Here is a 19,348-nt window from a genome sequence, read left to right on the forward strand (position 1 = left end):
CTGCATGGGATGTTCCATTGACAGGTAATGGAGGTGGCTGACATGGAGAAATCCTACCGGTGGCTGGAGAAAGCTGGACTCAGACAGCACAGAGGCACTAACCATAGTGGCACAAGGGCAAGCACTAAGTACCAGATCCATAGAAGCAGGAATCTACCACACAAGAGAAGACCCAAGGTGCAAAATGCAAGCAGGAACAACGTATACTGAACTCCACAACCAAGTAGCGGGAATTGTATACAGGAACATCTGCACAGCATATGGGCTAAGCCCCCCTAAGTCCAGGTGGGAGACCCCAGAGAATGTGGTGGAGAATGAAAGGGCTAAAATCCTGTGGGACTTCAAGATCCAGACGGATAAGCAGGTGTTGGCTAACCAACCAGACACTGATAGTAGAGAAGGACCAGAAAACAGTGATAATAGATGTGGCAGTGCCAAGTGACAGCAACATCAGGAAGAAGGAATATGAGAAGCTGGAGAAATGCCAGGGCCTCAAAGGAGAACTGGAGAAGATGTGGAAGTTGAAGGCAAGAGTGATTCCAGAGTGATTCCAGTGGTGATAGGAGCACTTAGAGCAGTGACCCATAAATTGGGAAAATGGCTACAACAGATCCTAGAAGCAACATCTGAACTCTCACCAGAAAAGCGCAATGCTGGGAACAACTAAGATCCTGCGCAGAACCCTCAAACTCCCAGGCCTCTGGTAGAGGACATGAGAATGAGAAAGGGCAACAGGCAACCCCCCATTGGGGGTGAAAAGCAAGTTTTATATATAATCTCAGGAAAGGAAGTATTTATTGATGTATTCACAGTTACACATCTAAGTTCTGTTATTTGAGGTCTTCCATGCTTCTGCTCCTTTCTAGTATGTTTTTATTTATCTCACCCCAGAGACGGATTTACTCTGTGACAGCTCAGTACTGTTATATAGGGTGCTCCATGCTGTTGCTCCTTTCTAGTAAATGTTTTATCTCCCCCCAGAGGTGGATTCACATGTCAGTGTCTCCGGTACATGTGGTGACAGTTTTTTCACACTAACTGGAGACCCTTGCACACACAGACCCATTCAAACCTATGTGTCGGCACACATGTCATTGTGTTTGCAAGGTCCGTGTCCGTCTGCAAAACACACAGACATGTCCGTTTTTGCTGGCAATACGTCTTGCACACGTGCACGCTGTTAACACACAAATGACATCTGGGTGTCATGTGTGATATGTACTGGCGTCTGGGAAAAGCAGTACAGTTGGCGCATTTCCTAGGTGCTGAATCCGACGCTCATTATTGTCATCATGGAGTTAGTAACGGGGATATCTGCACCTCTCTATATCTAACCCTTGGGTTTGATGTCACGGACATAAAACAGCTGACCTCAAACCCAAAACTACTACCTCACTTGCCAGCACATGTTGTCAGATAGGAAAAGCCAAGGCTAAGCACCAGAGTTGGCACATCTAATGGATGCGCTATTTCTGCAGCAGCTGGGGGCTGGTGTTATTAGTCCTTAGCCCTTACCCATCCTGTCGATATGAGCCCGAAGCTGTCTGTTTAGCCTTTGCTGGTTAGTAGAAATAAGGTGGACCCTGCATAATTTTTTTGACAGCCAGTTAAGTCTAAGGAAACAGCTGTGAGCTGTTATTAATAGGCTGGGAAGCTTTATAGATATTTCCCCCCCATCTCAAAATATTAACCCAGCTGTCTGCTTTCACTTAGTTAGGAAAAATAAGGGGGGCCCAATGCCGGTTTTTTAAAAAAATGTATATTTATTGTACGTTATACACAGGTGGCAATGATGATAAGAGTTAGATTCAGCTCCCGTAGCCTGGAAACAGCGTTAACTGTACTGCTTTTTCCAGACACCGGTACTGGTCACACTGATGGGGCACACTGATGCCACAAGGATGTTACACATGGACAAGGATAGCATCAGTACTGTTTTTTCCAGTGCCAAAAATATCAATGTGTGAAGGATGCCTTTACGTAGGGTGTTCCATGCTGCTACTCCTTTTTAGTAAGTGTTTTAACTCTTTCCCCCCCCCCCCCCCCCCAACTGAGGTAAAACAGTTGGGAAAAAAAATTTAAGTTCAACCGAGGGACCGGAAAGGGTTAAAGGAAAGGTTATTGTTATGAATGGATCATCGAGGAGGAGAGCGCAATAGGCTAAGCCACCAGAACACCAGAGAGGTTGGTCACTCAGCGGATTGCAGACCCCTGATCTTAACAACACAACTAGCTGTAGCCGTGGAGCGTTCCTACGCTGCCCTTGATGCCTCGTCAAAGCCGGAGGACTAACTAAGCCTAAAGACAGGTGAAATCTAAACTGCCCCGGAGCAGATCCCCAAAGGAATAGACAGCCCCAAACATATATTGTCGGTGAGACAAGATGAAGCACAGACAGAAAATAGACTGAGCAAATGATGGGGCCCACACTGACTAGATAGGACAGAAAAGACACTGTCTGCAATCACGCAAAAACCCTAATCCAACACGACTGAAGTACAAAAATACAGAGGTTTGCACAATTTTGCCCCCACTATATCAGCACTCAGGTGTGAACTAGCGGCTAGCAGCAGGCTAATACAGCAGGGGACTGAACAAACAAACACAAGATACCAAAATACAGGATAGGAGCCAGCAGCCCCAGGGGGAGCAAGCTGACCCCTGACAGCAAGGCAAAATCAGATGCAAAGGTTTAGCAAATGACACTTAGCTGAAACATGCAGGATCAGGCAGGAGACATATCCTCACTATGTACAGACAGGAGTATCACCAGCAGCCACTGAGAGAAGCTTGCTCGCTTATGTACTCCCAGTCACCACCCCCGTTCCTCCAATCCTCCTCTGCAGCTGTTGGATTAACACCATGTTGACCAGCTCCACTACCAGCTGTATCCACCAGAGGGAGACTTGCCTCAAAAGTCGGATTAAGAGAGTTCACAACAGGTTATATGTACAACCACAAGGAGAACACCAGTAGAGCTATTTTTTACCTCTTGATCCCAATTGTTTTTTAATCTCATCCTGGAGCTGGATTCACAGGTACACTGCTCAGTATGTGCTGCTTTTTCTGAACTAGAGATACATACAAGAGAGCAAGAATCCTTCATGTTTGTGTAAGCAGTGTATGGGAAACACAGTGGCTGATCTCCATCTACTAACTCAAGAGACAACAAAGCATTAGAGCAAGCGCCTGTAGAGGGGAAACTGGTGAAAATGCATGAACATCAAACTGACTTTTTTTTTTTTTTTTTTTTTTTTTTTTTTATTCATTAACATGGTTGTATAAAGCCCTTAATAGTCTCAAGTACACGGGAGACCTTGGGGCCAATGGTAGCAAGCCAGCTGCCAAAGGAAATCAATATGCATGAGGAGTAAAGGTTGCTAACCACAAATTTACAGCATTGTGGGGGAACTACATAGTGCTGGTGCTGTCAACGTAAAGCAGAGACAATGAAGATGCAAAATTAAATGAAACAAGAGACTCCACAAAATGAGCACATGTATTTCAATTGTATATAAATGTGTCCAGTTCTGGGCACCATGTTATAAAAAAAGACATCGAAAAACTGGAGCAAGTTCAGAGAAGAGCTACCAGGATGGTGAGCGGACTGCAAAGTATGTCCTACGAAGAACTGTAAAAGGATCTGGGAATGTTTAGCTAGGGGCCTGCTGAAATCTCCCATGTCTGGTATCTTGGTGCTCCTATAAGGCTCAAATAAAAAAAAAATATGTGTATAAAACTAAAGCGGGAAAAAAAGTAAAGTCTAATCTTTCAAAATATAGAATAAATTAACCATGACCGTGGACCCCACGTGGAGAAAAAAATGGCCGAAACGCCAGAAATGCGGGATTTTTTGTTCACTTCACCTCTTTTAAAAGATGCAATAAAAATGTTGCATGTACATCAAACCGGTACTAACAAAAGCAAGCCCTCCAAGCTACATCAATGGAAAAATAGAGTATTATACATCTTGGAAGATGGAAACAGAGAAGGAAAGTAAAATGTATTTTTAATTATTTTATTTTTTTTTTACAAAATTCCTATTTTATTTTTTTTTCCTTTTCATCACTTAAATAGAAAAAAAAGTTGAAGCAAGTTTAGAATCGCAGTAATTCCATTAATCTGTATCCAATCCTATTTCCAGGTCGTTTTTTACAGCACCACGAACACCGTAAAAACAACCCCCCCCCCAAAAAAAAAAAAAAAATTACAAACCAAACAGATCCCTGATCTCACATCATCCTGTCCGTCTGGGATCACATGAAGGATCTGCACAAGTGACATCCACAGAAGATCTGCGGTCAGTTCTCCAAGATATTTGGAACAATCTCCTGCCGATTTCCTTCAAAAACTACAAGTAACAGAGAAGCGATGGAGGAGACAGGCGGTCACCAAGTATCGATGGAATTTTCATCCCGTCCGTCTGGGATCACATGAAGGATTTGCACAAGTGACATCCACGGAAGATCTGTGGTCAGTTCTCCAAGATGTTTGGAACAATCTCCTGCCGAGTTCCTTCAAAAAATAAAAGTAACCAAGAAGTGATGAAGGCGACGAGACGTCACCACGTATCAATGGGATTTAGAATTCTCTATTGTTCATTCATTTTCATTGATACACTTCTATTTTTGGAATCATTCTTACTCTGCAGCAGTTTTCCCACACCTGCCTAACACTTTTGCACAGCCTTGTATGTTCATTCTCTAGGTCGCCTGCTTTCCTGTGCACTTTACCAACAATGTCCTGAGTTAGACCTGTGTGATGGGCTTTGTGCGCGTGCTATAACGATGGAGCACGTCAGCTGTAACTTAATTACCGTAAGTGGCATGGTAACTGTGCTACAGAGAGGCTCCGGACTAGAGATTCTGCATCCTTCCCACAGGGAGAAGGAATCTCATTACACCTCAATGATACAAGCTGTTCCTACTACACGGACGGTACAGTATCTACTGACATTCTCAGTAAAGCGGAAAAGGCAAAAAAGAAAAAGTACAAATACCATAGCGCAGACATACAGAACTGTAATAAATCAAAAAGTGGGTTGATTTTCTACTTAATTGTGCCTGCCATGTCAGAATAAGTGCCACACCTCAATGCACTAATAATTTACTTTACCGGAAACATTAGATTAGTTTGGACACATCTAGATAAGTTCCTGGGGGGTCTGGTTTCCAAAACGATGTCACTTGTGGGTTTTTTTTTTTTTACTGTTTAGGTACATCAGGGGCTCCGCAAATGGAATATGACGCCTGCAGACCATTCCATCAAATTCTGCATACCAAAACGTCACTCCCTTCCGAGCCCCGTGTGCCCAAACAATAGTTTTCTCCCACATATGGGGTGTCAGCGTACTCAGGACAAATTGGACAACAACTTTTGGGGTACAATTTCTCCTGTTACCCTTGGGAAAATAAAAATTGGGGACTAAACGATCATGTTTGTGGAAAATATGATTTTTTATTTTCACACCCAGGTGTTATAAACTCCTGTGAAGCAATGGGGGGGTTCAAAGTGCTCTCCACACATCTAGATAAGTTCCTTAGGGGGTCTAGTTTCCAAAATGGGGACACTTGTGGGGGGTTTCCACTCTTAGGCACATCAGGGGCGCTATGGCGTCCGATTTCAGTTCCAGTCAATTTTAGGTTGAAAAAGTCAAACAGGCCCCCCCCCCCCACACACACACATGGGGTATCGGCGTACTCGGGACAAATTGGACAATAACTTTTGGGGTCCAGTTTCTCCTGTTACCCTGGGGAAAATAAAAAAAAATTGTTGCTAAAAGGTCATTTTTGTGACTAAAAAGTTAAATGTTCATTTTTTTCCTTCAACGTTGCTTCTGCTCCTGTGAAGCACCTGAAGGGTTAATAATCTTCTTGAATGTAGTTTTAAGTAGCTTGAGGGGTGCAGTTTTTAGAATGGTGTCACTTTTGGGTATTTTCTGCCATATACACTCCCTGACAGAAGTTATGTCGCTTATCCATGTGTTATGTAAATAAAAGCTTATCACCTGACGGTAAATTCATCCATTGGTTGTATAAATTATTCTTTTGAAAGCTGAAACCCTCCGAAATGTGGTTTAGGTTAAAAGAATAAATTGCCATCAATGCAGAAATATTGAATAATTTATACAACCAATGGATGAATTTAACGTCCGGTTATAAGCTTTTATTTACATAACATGGATAAGCGACATAACTTCTGTCAGGGAGTGTACACCCCTCAAAGGGACTTCAAATGTGAGGTGGTCCCAAAAAAAAAAAAAAAAAAAAAAAAGTTTTGTAAATTTTGTTTTAAAAATGAGAAATTGCTGGTCAACTGTTAACCCTTATAATTTCGTAACAAAAAAAAATGTTTCCAAAATTGTGCTGATGTAAAGTAGACATGTGGGAAATGTTATTTAGTAACTATTTTGTGTGACCTATTTCTCTGTGTTAAGAGCATAAAAATTCAAAGTTTGAAAATTGCAAAATTTTCAAAATTGTTGCCATATTTCCGTTTTTTCCATAAATAAACGCAAGATATTTTACCACTAAAGTGAAGTACAATATGTCACGAGAAAACATTCTCAGAATCCCCAAGATCCGTTGAAGTGTTCCAAAGTTATAACCTCATAAAGGGACAGTGGTCAGAATTGTAAAAATTGGCCCGGGAGTTAGTGTGCAAACCACCCTTGGGGGTAAAGGGGTTAAAGGAGTTTTCCATCACTTTTAGAAAACCTGCTCGGGTTTACAGAGTGGTATAAAATAAAGACTTCATCCATTACTTATCGCTTGAAATCCTCGAATTTGTCTACTGACCACTGCGATCAATCACTGTCACGATCAGTCACACACTTGCTGTAAGCTTGCGCTTCCGAGGTTACTTGTATGATTGCGAGTATATGAAAGGCGTAATCTGGCTTCAGCTACTTCCTCATCAGGAGGTGAGCCTTGCTGGTGATCCTCGGGAGTCATCCTTGGACACGTACTGGCTCACTTTCTTGCGCAAGCAGCCTATGTTACACACCCGTCCTTTTCATTGGCGCAAGTACATGATAGCTGCCACTCCCAAATCCAGACCTGTAGATATGTAGACGTGACAACATCGCCACTGCTCAACTCCTGATGTGCAAGTAGGCAGAGACAGATTGCCCCTTTTTAAGACTAGAGTAAATTACAAAGTTTACAAAAGTTATGGAAAACTTTTGACCCTTGAATTGCAATACTGAGCCCGTTTATGATCTTCCAACCTCAATGGATACCTAATTTTTTTTTTTTTTCTTTATTTCGCAGGCATCTAGACCATCACAAGCTGTGGGAATCCAATGAGTTTGCAGTTTCTTGCTTTAAGATTATCATGTATTCCATTCAGGTGAGTGATGTTCTTCCTGTTTTTAGGCCGACTTGAAACCATCACATTTCACGGTCTGTCTGATTTTTCGCCTGACGCAAACATTCCTCAAATACGCAGCGTACTCCGGGAGTGATTTTATGTACTTATGATTTTTATATGCAAATTTGGCTGCGTTGTAGCCAAAAATACAACTTTTTTGCATTAGAAAGACACAGAAATAAAGAGCATTTTTTTTGTGCAAAATTCCTGAACCACGTGCGCCATTTTAATTAGTTTGGTCAAAATGTCAACGAATACCACAAGACAAAGAAAAGGGGACTTAAAAAAAAATTCAAATGATGAATTTGTGTGAGCCTCTTGGACCGAGTGTGGGACCGAGTGTGGGCCTCTTGGACCGAAAGTCAGGTGAATTGGGAGGGTGAAATATATTTGTATTCACATAATCTTCCTTCATCTCTTTATTAACCTTTTATTTTTTTGCAATCTTGTAATTTACATGTAATACTGCATTGCTTTCTCATTGTCCTCAATGGTGGCAAAATTTTAATTGCAGCTAAACGAAAAGCTGTTAGAAAATATTCACAAAAATCAAAGTTGGGGCTATTGGAAATAGAGGATTTTGATTCCGGAGCCACCATGCCTTATTACATTTATACGGTTTACTTCCTCTTTGAAAGAGAAAAAGTTTAAAATAAGTTGACTGTTCAGCCTAAGCAGGAAAGTGCACGGAAGCTTACAGTCCTGTGATTACAGCAGCCTCTGCAATGTTCCAAGCAATGTGATGGAGTGCACAAGGGGAAAGGGTAGTGAAATGTGAGAGCGCGAGGGCTGTGAATAGTCTGCATCTCCATTGTATCTGGGCCATAGCAGACATTGATCACTTTTTGATGGAGAATTAAGTAGAAGGAAAGCTCTGCAGCACAAACCACTGACTATCTTAAGTGTCCCAGAATTTTTTTTTTTTCCCTTTTTATCTCTATTGGCAAACCATAAGGTCCTAGAATGATCATTCTCTCTACTATTATAATGTATTATTGTGTGGGATGTGAACGAACCTGCTGGTAATGACGCAGATAACGCTGTATTCTCTGTGTATTGTAGGCGCAGTACTCTCATCATGTGATCCAGCAGATCCTTGGCCACCTAGATTCACATAAGAGGGATTCTCCTCGGATACGAGCCGGAATTGTGCAGGTTCTCCTGGAGGCCGTAGCTATTGCTGCAAAAGGGTCTATTGGTATGAAAATTGATTTCATGCGTGCACTCAAGTGAATTTAGAGACCTGTCATCTATCTGTCACTATCACACAAGCATTACAGCTGTGTCGTATTCTGAGCTGCTGCGAACGATAATCACACTGTGATACTGCATAAATGGTGGCCCCTTTTTCTTTCTATCTCAACTCCAGAGAGCTTCCCTGTAATAGGATACAAAGAATATTAAAAGGGGCCTGGCGCCTCTGCTCTTACCCAACTTTCAGAATTGGGGATGTCACAGCTCACCTCTCCCTCCTGTACAATGACTGATAGTACCTCTATATACAGTACATAACACAGGATCCACCATTCACAATAGGTGATATCACAGCTCACCTCCTCCTCCTCCTGTACAATGACTGATAACACCTCTATATACAGTAGATAACACAGGATCAACCATTCACAATAGATGATATCTGCTGTATAAAAAGGTGTTAGCTGTCATTGTAATCCTTTCTGTGATAATGTGGCTGCATCTATACAGAACAGGAAGAGTGAGTCTTATATAAGGCCTAGAGAACAGTATAGAAATTGCAAGATTTCTGCATTTTTTTTTTTTGTTATAGTGATAGGAAGGAAAAACAGTATATTTTTTAAAATGTGTTTCGCATAAAAAAAATAATAATTTAAGCAATTTTCTGATTGCATGTCCTTTTAAGGCCCAAGATAAGCCGATCCTTAATATATTTCGTGATTTATACACCTCCTTTTATTGCATGTATAATATTATGTGGAATCATTAACTTAAAAAAAAAAAAAAATCCCTGATGTCCCAGTGCTTTCATTGACGTTAATAAAATAAGATTTCCTGACTCTCCTCTCACCGCCTGCGTCTGACTAGATCGTTTCCCTCGCCTAGAGGATGATTCATAGAAACCCAATGTGCAGCTAAATGCAGAAAATGTCCTGATCCGGCTGCAGGATGAGCACAGCTTGTGACGCCGTGACACATGAAGACATGATCACCATCCATCTTCTGTTCTGAATGATTCCTATAATATACACCGGAGGCAAAAACTGCAGGAAAAGCATGATCCGATTAGCCGTCAGGGCTCAACATCTTATTTTTTTTATTTTTTTTTTTCCTGGTCAGCATGTTCAAGAGATGGGGCAGAGAAGAAGAAAAATGAGCATTATTGTTATGTATTATTTTTTATTTGTTTTTCACTTTCTTTTGTAAGATTGCGTTGTCTTTTTTTTCTGTCACATTCCCTGTGTGCTTTTAGTTTTGTGTTTGTCATTTTGTTTTTATCCTTTGTTCGTTTTCCCTTGAAGTTAACAATGTACTCAGTGGTTAGATAAAATGATCATCTGTTCCTGGACTTTTAAGGTGTCATGTACAGAAGCCAGGAACATTGCATGCTATTCTCTTTATGCTTTCATGGATTTCTATAGAAGGCGATTTATATTGAACCTTGAATACATCTTATATTATATCCCAGAGCTGCACTCACTATTCTGCTGGTGCAGTCACTGTGTACATACATTATATTACTGATCCTGTACTGATCCTGAGTTACATCCTGTATTATACTCCAGAGCTGCACTCACTATTCTGCTAGTGCAGTCACTGTGTACAAACATTACATTACTGAGCCTGAGTTACATCCTGTATTATACTCCAGAGCTGCACTCACTATTCTGCTGGTGCAGTCACTGTGTACATACATTATATTACTGATCCTGAGATACAGCCTCCTATTATACTCCAGAGCTGCACTCACTATTCTGCTGGTGCAGTCACTGTGTACATACATTATATTACTGATCCTGAGATACATCCTCCTATTATACTCCAGAGCTGCACTCACTATTCTGCTGGTGCAGTCACTGTGTACATACATTATATTACTGATCCTGTACTGATCCTGAGTTACATCCTGTATTATACTCCAGAGCTGCACTCACTATTCTGCTAGTGCAGTCACTGTGTACATACATTATATTACTGATCCTGAGATACATCCTCCTATTATACTCCAGAGCTGCACTCACTATTCTGCTGGTGCAGTCACTGTGTACATACATTATATTACTGATCCTGTACTGATCCTGAGTTACATCCTGTATTATACTCCAGAGCTGCACTCACTATTCTGCTAGTGCAGTCACTGTGTACAAACATTACATTACTGATCCTGATTTACATCCTGTATTATACCCCAGAGCTGCACTCACTATTCTGCTGGTGCAGTCACTGTGTATATACATTATATTACTGATCCTGTACTGATCGTGAGTTACATCCTGTATTATACCCCAGAGCTGCACTCACTATTCTGCTAGTGCAGTCACTGTGTACATACATTATATTACTGATCCTGAGATACATCCTCTATTATACTCCAGAGCTGCACTCACTATTCTGCTGGTGCAGTCACTGTGTACATACATTATATTACTGATCCTGAGTTACATCCTGTATTATACTCCAGAGCTGCACTCACTATTCTGCTGGTGCAGTCACTGTGTACATACATTATATTACTGATCCTAAGTTACATCCTGTATTATACTCCAGAGCTGCACTCACTATTCTGCTAGTGCAGTCACTGTGTACAAACATTACATTACTGATCCTGAGTTACATCCTGTATTTTACTCCAGAGCTGCACTCACTATTCTGCTAGTGCAGTCACTGTGTACATACATTATATTACTGATCCTGAGATACATCCTCCTATTATACTCCAGAGCTGCACTCACTATTCTGCTGGTGCAGTCACTGTGTTCATACATTATATTACTGATCCTGTACTGATCCTGAGTTACATCCTGTATTATACCCCAGAGCTGCACTCACTATTCTGCTGGTGCAGTCACTGTGTACATAAATTACATTACTGGCCTTGTACTGATTGTGAGCTATTACTTTTAACACATTCCAGAGCTGCCCTCATAATTCTGCAGGCCTCAGAGTTCGCTATTCTCTGCTGGTTTAGTGACTGTAGAGATTTTGTCCTCATTTCATATGTATTTATTTTGTATTATTGTATTTTCTGTACTATCAGTTAGAATTTTTTTCTTTATATTTAAGTTGCAGTCAATCAATCAGGGTCACATTACATGATCTTCTCTCTCTCTCAGGTCCTACAGTGCTGGAGGTGTTCAACACCCTTCTGAAGCATTTGACACTGAGTGTTGACTTTGAGCTAGGGGATCGAAGAAGTTCTGCAGGCAGTGCCATCTTCAGTTCCAGCTCTAAAGAAAGTGATGAGCGCATCGTTCAGAATGCAATTATTCAGACTATTGGTAAAGTTTAAATTACCTTCTCGTATACTACAATGTGCTTTTTCGTATTTGCAGAATATTTCCTGATATTTTCTGTGGTTATTATATTTTGTATAAACCATTTAGTTAAAACATTAATCGTAATATGATTCCTCGTAAACAAAATGTTCCTTTAATTTTGCTCCTATGTACAAGAATATACTATAATACTGCCCCCCATATACAAGAATATAACTACTATAGTACTTCTCCTATTTACAAGACTGTAACTACTATAATTCTGCCTCCTATGTACAAGAATATAACTACTATAATACTGCTCCCTATGTACAGGAATATAACTACTATAATACTGCTCCCTATGTACAGGAATATAACTACTATAATACAGCCCCTAGGTACAAGAATATATCTACTATAATACTGCTCCCTATGTACAGGAATATAACTACTATAATACAGCCCCTAGGTACAAGAATATAACTACTATAATACTGCTCCCTATGTACAAGAATATAACTACTATAATACTGCCCCTATGTACAATATAACTACTGTAATACTGTTCCCTATGTACAAGAATATAACTACTATAATACTGTCCCCTATGTACAAGAATATAACTACTATAATACTGCTCCCTAGGTACAAGAATATAACTACTATAATACTGCTCCCTATGTACAGGAATATAACTACTATAATACAGCCCCTAGGTACAAGAATATAACTACTATAATACTGCCCCTATGTACAAGAATATAGCAACTATAATACTGCTCCCTATGTACAAGAATATAACTACTATAATACTGCTCCCTATGTACAAGAATATAACTACTATAATACTGCTCCCTATGTACAAGAATATAACTACTATAATACTGCTCCCTATGTACAAGAATATAGCAACTATAATACTGCCCCTATGTGCAAGAATATAGCAACTATAATACTGCTCCCTATGTACAAGAATATAACTACTATAATACTGCTCCTATGTACAAGAATATAACTACTATAATACTGCTCCCTATGTACAAGAATATAACTACTATAATACTGCTACCTATGTACAAGAATATAACTACTATAATACTGCCCCTATGTGCAAGAATATAACTACTATAATACTGCCCCTATGTACAAGAATATAGCAACTATAATACTGCCCCATGTACAAGAGTATATCTTATTTTTCAGAATATAAGACGCCCTTTTTTTTTTCTCTCAAGAATGTGGATTAAAATGACGGGTTCATCTTACAGTCCTGATATTCCTGCTCTGGCTGAGGTGGGGGAGGCAGAGGCCGGCAGCTGTGGCTAACTCCTGTGCCCTCTGATACAGAGAAATGAATATTCACTGCATTCCTGTGAATATTTATTTCTCTTTAATAGCCGACACGCTGTTAGCCGCAGCAGCCTGCTTCCTCCTGGGTATGTGCGTGTGCCCACAACTTAAATGGGTTGTCCGGGCTTTTCACATAATCTCAGTACATATCTGGGCTGCAGAATTATGACAATAACAATAAGTAATTTACTTTCTGTCACTAGTTTGCACGGTTTTCTAGATATTCTGAACAGAATGTCCAAGGGGGGGGGTGTTATGGCATTGAAATGAGAACTAGTCGTAACCTCCTACTGTACTCCAAACATGCCCTCTATAGCAACAACCCCACCCTCCATAGCTACAGGCCCTCCCCGTCCACATGAAGAAGCCCTCATCACACGGTAACAAATCCTCCCCCTCCAGCAGCCTCGGTGCAGAGAGCTGCTCCTCCCCCAGACACACGCTGAACAGTGTTCTATGGAAAGTGAAACTAGTGAGGAAGGAAAATCGTCCTGTATTCTGGGCCACTCCATGATTACAATACATAACTCATTATCAGTAATTCCTTCCCTCACTGTCCCAGGCTGCTGGCAGCAGTGAGAACAGACTGTGTGATGGCCAGTGATGGGGGTCTGCAGCTTCTAATCTGCACAGGGGATGGCAGTCACTGATGTAATCTTTTGTGTGACAAAGCCTCTGCTGTGTGAATGAGACAGCTCTGTGTCACTGATGTCTTCACACAGCAGTAGATTTGGTGCAGTGTATGTGCAAAGCTCCAGTGACCAGCACCACCCACTGCCCACTCATTGGCTGGCAGTAAACTGCACTAGCACTCATCTTTATCATTATTCCAGCATTGGAAAGAACACAGCAGTGATCCTGTATTTGTGAAAGCAGCACAATACATACATAGACCCCCCCAACACTTCACACTGTTACAGCTGCTGATTGGACAGGCTGCTCCCATCAGTATTTGTGTCATTAGAGACACAGTGCTCACACATACACTGCACCAAATCTGCTGCTGTGTGAAGACATCAGGGATAGGGATGAGGGGGCCATGTGTACCAGGGTAGGGTATTATATTACTGCCTCTAAGTACATTTTATATCATCTGCTGTTTTGCAGCATTTCCAGTTTCCATGTCTTTATATACTTCGTCGTTTATACAAGTCTTTGATTTTAATTGTTGTTTTTCTTTTAAGTACGACATGTGATGTTTTTCTAGACTTGCTTTTCTGAGAGATTTCTGATTTTCGAGGTCAATTTGCCAATTAAGTCTGCTGTCCGAGCCGGTATAAATAAGTGCACTTCCAAAAAATTAAAAAAATTATCATGTAATAACAGAGCAGGTGAAGCCTTCAGTACTCCTAATATTTATTGGAGGTATGGAAATAATCTACAGGTTTCATTATTAGCTATACTAAGCCATCACCGGCAGCCTGGCGTAAGCAGATCCAACAGTGACATCTAATGTCAAAATGTTATCCCTGGCATGGCACAATGTTGAGTGATACGTGTGTAGCGACACAACAATGCATGCAATAAGAATTTATATCATCTCCCCTTTTTAGGTTCCCACAGAGTGGAGACAACTCCTTTTCTGCTGCTTATTCGCCTGCAGGAAATAGTTTACTTTCTTCGGTACCTGCCTTGTGCATGAGATTTTAAGAAATCATGGAAGTATAAGCAGCTGCAGATTACCCAGGGGGGAAGGGAAGTTCATCTCCCCCCTAGCCTCCTATGGGTCCACATGATAGCTGTTGTTCATCCATTGTTATGCTCACAGGCTGTAAAAGATACTCATGGTATCGGTAATGTTTCGTCTCAATATGTTTTAGAGTAGAAATTTACCCTCGAAACACTTGCTTTTAGACACAAGAGCCTGCCGCCGGGTCTCTTGCTCAAGCCCTTAGGAACTCAATGTGCCATCACCCACCATCTGTCCCATCAATAATGCTTTCTCTCACCCATGACAGCACCACGGAGAGAGGGGATCCGCCATTGAGGGACAGGAACCTACAGATAAAAAGGGCGGTACCTCTCCTCCGCCTTCAGTTGGGTTCCTGTCCCTGATGGGGGGACCCACAGTACGACGTACCTGTGTATCAAAGGAAGAGTCCGGATCCGGGGCCGGCCTGTCTGGTATTCGGCAGTGGGGAGGCCCGTGTCGCGGCAGGAATGGTGCCCGAAGCCGCCACCGCTGGGGCCGATGCGGGCTGCCGGGTGAGCGGGGGGGGGAGACGCCGGAGTCACCGCTCCGGAAAGGAGATCGGGGCTCGTGGGGACCCGGTGGAAGCGCGGGCAGCACCATGGTACAGAGAGTACCAAGATGGCCGCTGCCCCGGAAGTATAGGAGCGGCTTCCGGGTCCCTGAATCAGGCGCAGGAGCGCGCTCCCCGATCAGCACGATGCAGGATGGGAGCGGTGACGTCATGCGGGCGGCAACTTTAAAAATGGTGGGTACAGAAACTCCTGGCTGGAAGCCATCCTAATAATGGAGGATAGCGACCAGCAACAGGAGCAGCATGCCAGGCAGCAGCTCAAGCAGCACTACCACCACCGACAAAAGGAACGAAACAGAGAGGAACGAAACAGAGAGGGCCGTTCCAGCAGTCACTCCACGCGGCGTAGTACGTCAGCGGCAAGGAGCAAATCGCCACCAGGAGATCAGCCTATACAGGACCTGACTCCATCTCCCGAACCAGTACCTGCAGCCGCGCACCTTTTGGGGGTAAGTGATCTTCGTGAATGTTCACCCTTGTAATACAATTCCTCTCCCTTATTAGGGAAAGAAGAAGGCGAAAAAGAACAGGGAATGCCCCACTTGCACTAGACCCCTACCTGTATCATGGGAGAAAAAACTATGTGAGTCTTGCACAAAAGGAATTCTTTGTCAGGAGACTCCGGATTTCGCATCCGACCTAAGGGCCGCAATTAAATCAGAGGTTCAGAGTGCCCTCGTATCCCTTAAGCATAGGGATAAAACGAGGAAGAAAGACACGATAGAAACCTCCCAGTCAGACTCTTCCACGTCGGGAGAAATCACGTCTAAAACCTCGGAATCCGGCTCCTCATCCTCAAATGAGGAAACAGGAGGGCGTCACTGTTTTCCCCTAGAAGAGGTAGACAGACTAGTAAAAGCTGTAAGGTCTACCATGGGGGTATTGGACCCTAGGACGGATAAAACAGTCCAGGACATAATGTTCGGCGGACTAGGCCAGAAAAAACGGAGAGTATTTCCGCTTAACGAAATTGTCAAGGGCCTAATCAAAAAAGAATGGGACAAGCCAGACAGGAAAAATACTACAGTCCCTTCCCTTAAAAGAAAATATCCCTTTGAGGAGGAGGCATCTACGTCTTGGGATAAAGCCCTGAAACTCGATGTAGCAGTCGCTAAGGCCTCAAAGAAATTCGCCCTTCCCTTTGAGGACATGGGCACCCTCAGGGACCCCCTAGATAAGAAGGCGGATACCTTTCTAAAGGGGGCGTGGGAGTCGGCAGGCGGTAACCTCAGGCCAGCAATAGCAGTGACATGTACCTCAAGAGCCCTAATGGTATGGGTAGACCAACTTGAGAAACAGCTGAGGGAAAGGACACCAAGAGATAAGATCTTAAGCGGCTGCATTCCTAGCGGACTCATTGGCCGATTCAGTCAGGCTATCGTCCAAAACAGCAGCACTTTCAAACGCGGCCAGAAGGACACTATGGCTTAAAAGTTGGCCAGGGGACCTACAGACCAAAATGAAATTATGTTCAATCCCCTGTGAAGGGAAATTCCTTTTTGGGGAGACGTTAGATGACCTCCTCCAGAAAGCAGGAGACAAGAAGAAAGAATTCCCAAATTTAGGGCCAGCAGCATTTAAGAGGCCCTTTCGAAACAGGAGGTTTTTTCAGAGCAGACCACCGAGGGAACAAAAGTGGGATGACAAAAGAAGAGCTAGAGGGTTCTTCTTTAATAACTCTCCCCGAGACAAAAAGCCCTCCAAGTGACAGTACGCCCAGGGTGGGGGGGAAGGATAACCCTTTTTCTTCCAGCCTGGAGGAGAATTTCAAACAACCCATGGATAGTAAACCTAATCCAGGAGGGCCTAAGAATAGACTTTCTCTCTCTCCCACCTCAAAAGTATGTAACAACGCCGCTGAGATCCAGTACGCGAGAACAGAAAGCGCTAGAAAGCGAGGTCCTAGGCCTAGTTAAAAAAGGAGTCCTCCAGGAGGTTCCCCTGCAGGATATGAGCAGAGGGTTCTACTCCCCTCTTTTTCTAGTAACCAAACCGGACGGCACCTTTCGAACGATTATAAATCTGAAAAAGCTAAACGAATACGTCAGGAATCAGAGCTTCAAAATGGAGTCGATCAGGTCCACCACCAAAGTCCTGTTCCCAAACTGCTACATGACGGTGTTAGATCTCAGCGACGCCTATTATCATGTCCCTATCCACAAAGACTCCAGAAAATATCTCAGGTTAGCCGTCTCAATAAAGGGCAAGGTGAAAGAATTCCAGTACAGAGCCCTGCCGTTCGGAATATCGATAGCCCCGCTGGTAGTCACCAAAATAATAGCAGAAATGATGGCTCATATAAGAGATCAAGACATAATAATCCCGTATATAGACGATTTCCTAATAGCAGGCAGCTCGGCTCAAAAATGCAGAGAGCAGAGGGACAGGGTGATGGACAATCTACAAGGCCTAGGCTGGCTTCTAAATCTAAAAAAATCAAGATTGGAGCCCAGCAGGGTACAAGAATTCTTGGGCCTAACACTAGACTCAAACATTCAGGAGTGTCTCCTCCCAGACCACAAAAAGGAGAAAATAGCTCAAATTACAGCGAGAGCAATCCAAAATCCCTCTATGACACTAAGGAAGGCTATGTCACTGCTGGGTTCCCTATCCGCCTGCCTGCCGCAGTTCAATGGGCTCAGTTACACACGAGAGATCTCCAGTGGGACGTATTAGCCAACCAGGCAGCAATAGGGGGACACCTAGAGGGTCGTATTATCCTAAATTCAAGAACTATTCATTCCGTAGCTTGGTGAGGAAACCAGGAAAATCTGTCCAAAGGGATACCCTGGGTAACAAAGATAACACACATAGTGACAACGGATGCCAGTCCCACGGGATGGGGAGCACACATGAACAACGAGGTGACTCAGAACGTATGGGGAGATCAAGAACTAAAAGCCTCCTCAAATCAAAAAGAGCTTCTAGCAGTAGGCTATGCACTGACACACTTCCTAACCCTGCTCCAGAATCACCATGTCTGCATTCTTTCGGACAATCGAGTCACAGTGTCCTATATAAATCATCGGGGGAACCAGGTCCCAAGCCCTAATGGACACATCCGCCAAAATCCTCAAACTGGCAGAGGCAAACCTGCTATCTCTGACAGCCCTACACATCCGGGGTACAGAGAATCAAAAGGCAGACTTTCTGAGCCGCACCCAATTACGACAGGGGGAATGGGTACTAAAGTGGTCCATTTTTTCGGCAGATTTTAAAAATGTGGGTGACCCCAGACATAGATCTGTTTGCCGATTTCAAAAACAAAAAAGTAGACACCTTCTGCTCCCTAGATCCCAGGGGGAATCCTCTAACTCTGGACGCGTTTATGCTCCCATGGACAGAGTCTAACATATGCCTTCCCCCCAATCATGCTCATTCCAGCGGTCCTAAAGAAAGGGAGGACGGGGCAAGAATGATACTGATAACCCCTTTCTGGCCCAAAAGAACTTGGTTTTCCTGGCTAAGAATGCTCTCAGTAACCGACCCATGGATCCTACCGGATCTACCGGACCTGCTATCGCAGGGCCCAGTGTTACATCCTCAGGCACCGAACCTCCATTTAACAGCATGGAATTTGAGAGGGCACTGATGAGGGACAGGGGATTTTCAGAGAACCTGATAACTACACTACAAAAAAGTAGGAAACCGGTTACCATGAGAGCTTACGGCAGAACATGGAAAAAATTCCTATCCACTTCTAGGGCAAAGGTTCAGGACGGGGTTCAGATTGATAAGATCCTAGAATTTCTACAAAAGGGCCTAGAACAGGGTCTGGCGGTCAACGCATTAAAAGTACAAATAGCGGCGTTAGGCGCCCTCTATAACCATGATGTGGCAGGTGACCCCTGGGTAGCACGGTTTATTAAGGCCGCAACCAGATCTAGGCCAATAGCTAGTCAAAGGTTACCG

At 42.9% G+C, this 19,348-nt stretch overlaps 1 protein-coding gene across 3 annotated transcripts in view; it reads left to right on the forward strand.

The window, feature by feature from the left end:
* The window catches only part of EFR3A (EFR3 homolog A), a 175,264-nt gene that overhangs the window by 81,681 nt on the left and 74,235 nt on the right, over window positions 1-19,348 (forward strand). For all 3 annotated transcript variants that reach the window (XM_073590347.1, XM_073590349.1, XM_073590348.1), the window contains exons 9-11: window positions 7,272-7,350; window positions 8,434-8,569; window positions 11,679-11,843. In XM_073590347.1, the coding sequence (XP_073446448.1) occupies window positions 7,272-7,350; window positions 8,434-8,569; window positions 11,679-11,843 (380 nt within the window). The remainder of the gene's footprint in view (window positions 1-7,271; window positions 7,351-8,433; window positions 8,570-11,678; window positions 11,844-19,348) is intronic.

Source organism: Dendrobates tinctorius, unplaced genomic scaffold, assembly GCF_039654945.1.
Source record: "Dendrobates tinctorius isolate UK_male_01 unplaced genomic scaffold, ASM3965494v1 ptg000116l, whole genome shotgun sequence".
Classification (NCBI taxonomy): Eukaryota; Metazoa; Chordata; class Amphibia; order Anura; family Dendrobatidae; genus Dendrobates; species Dendrobates tinctorius.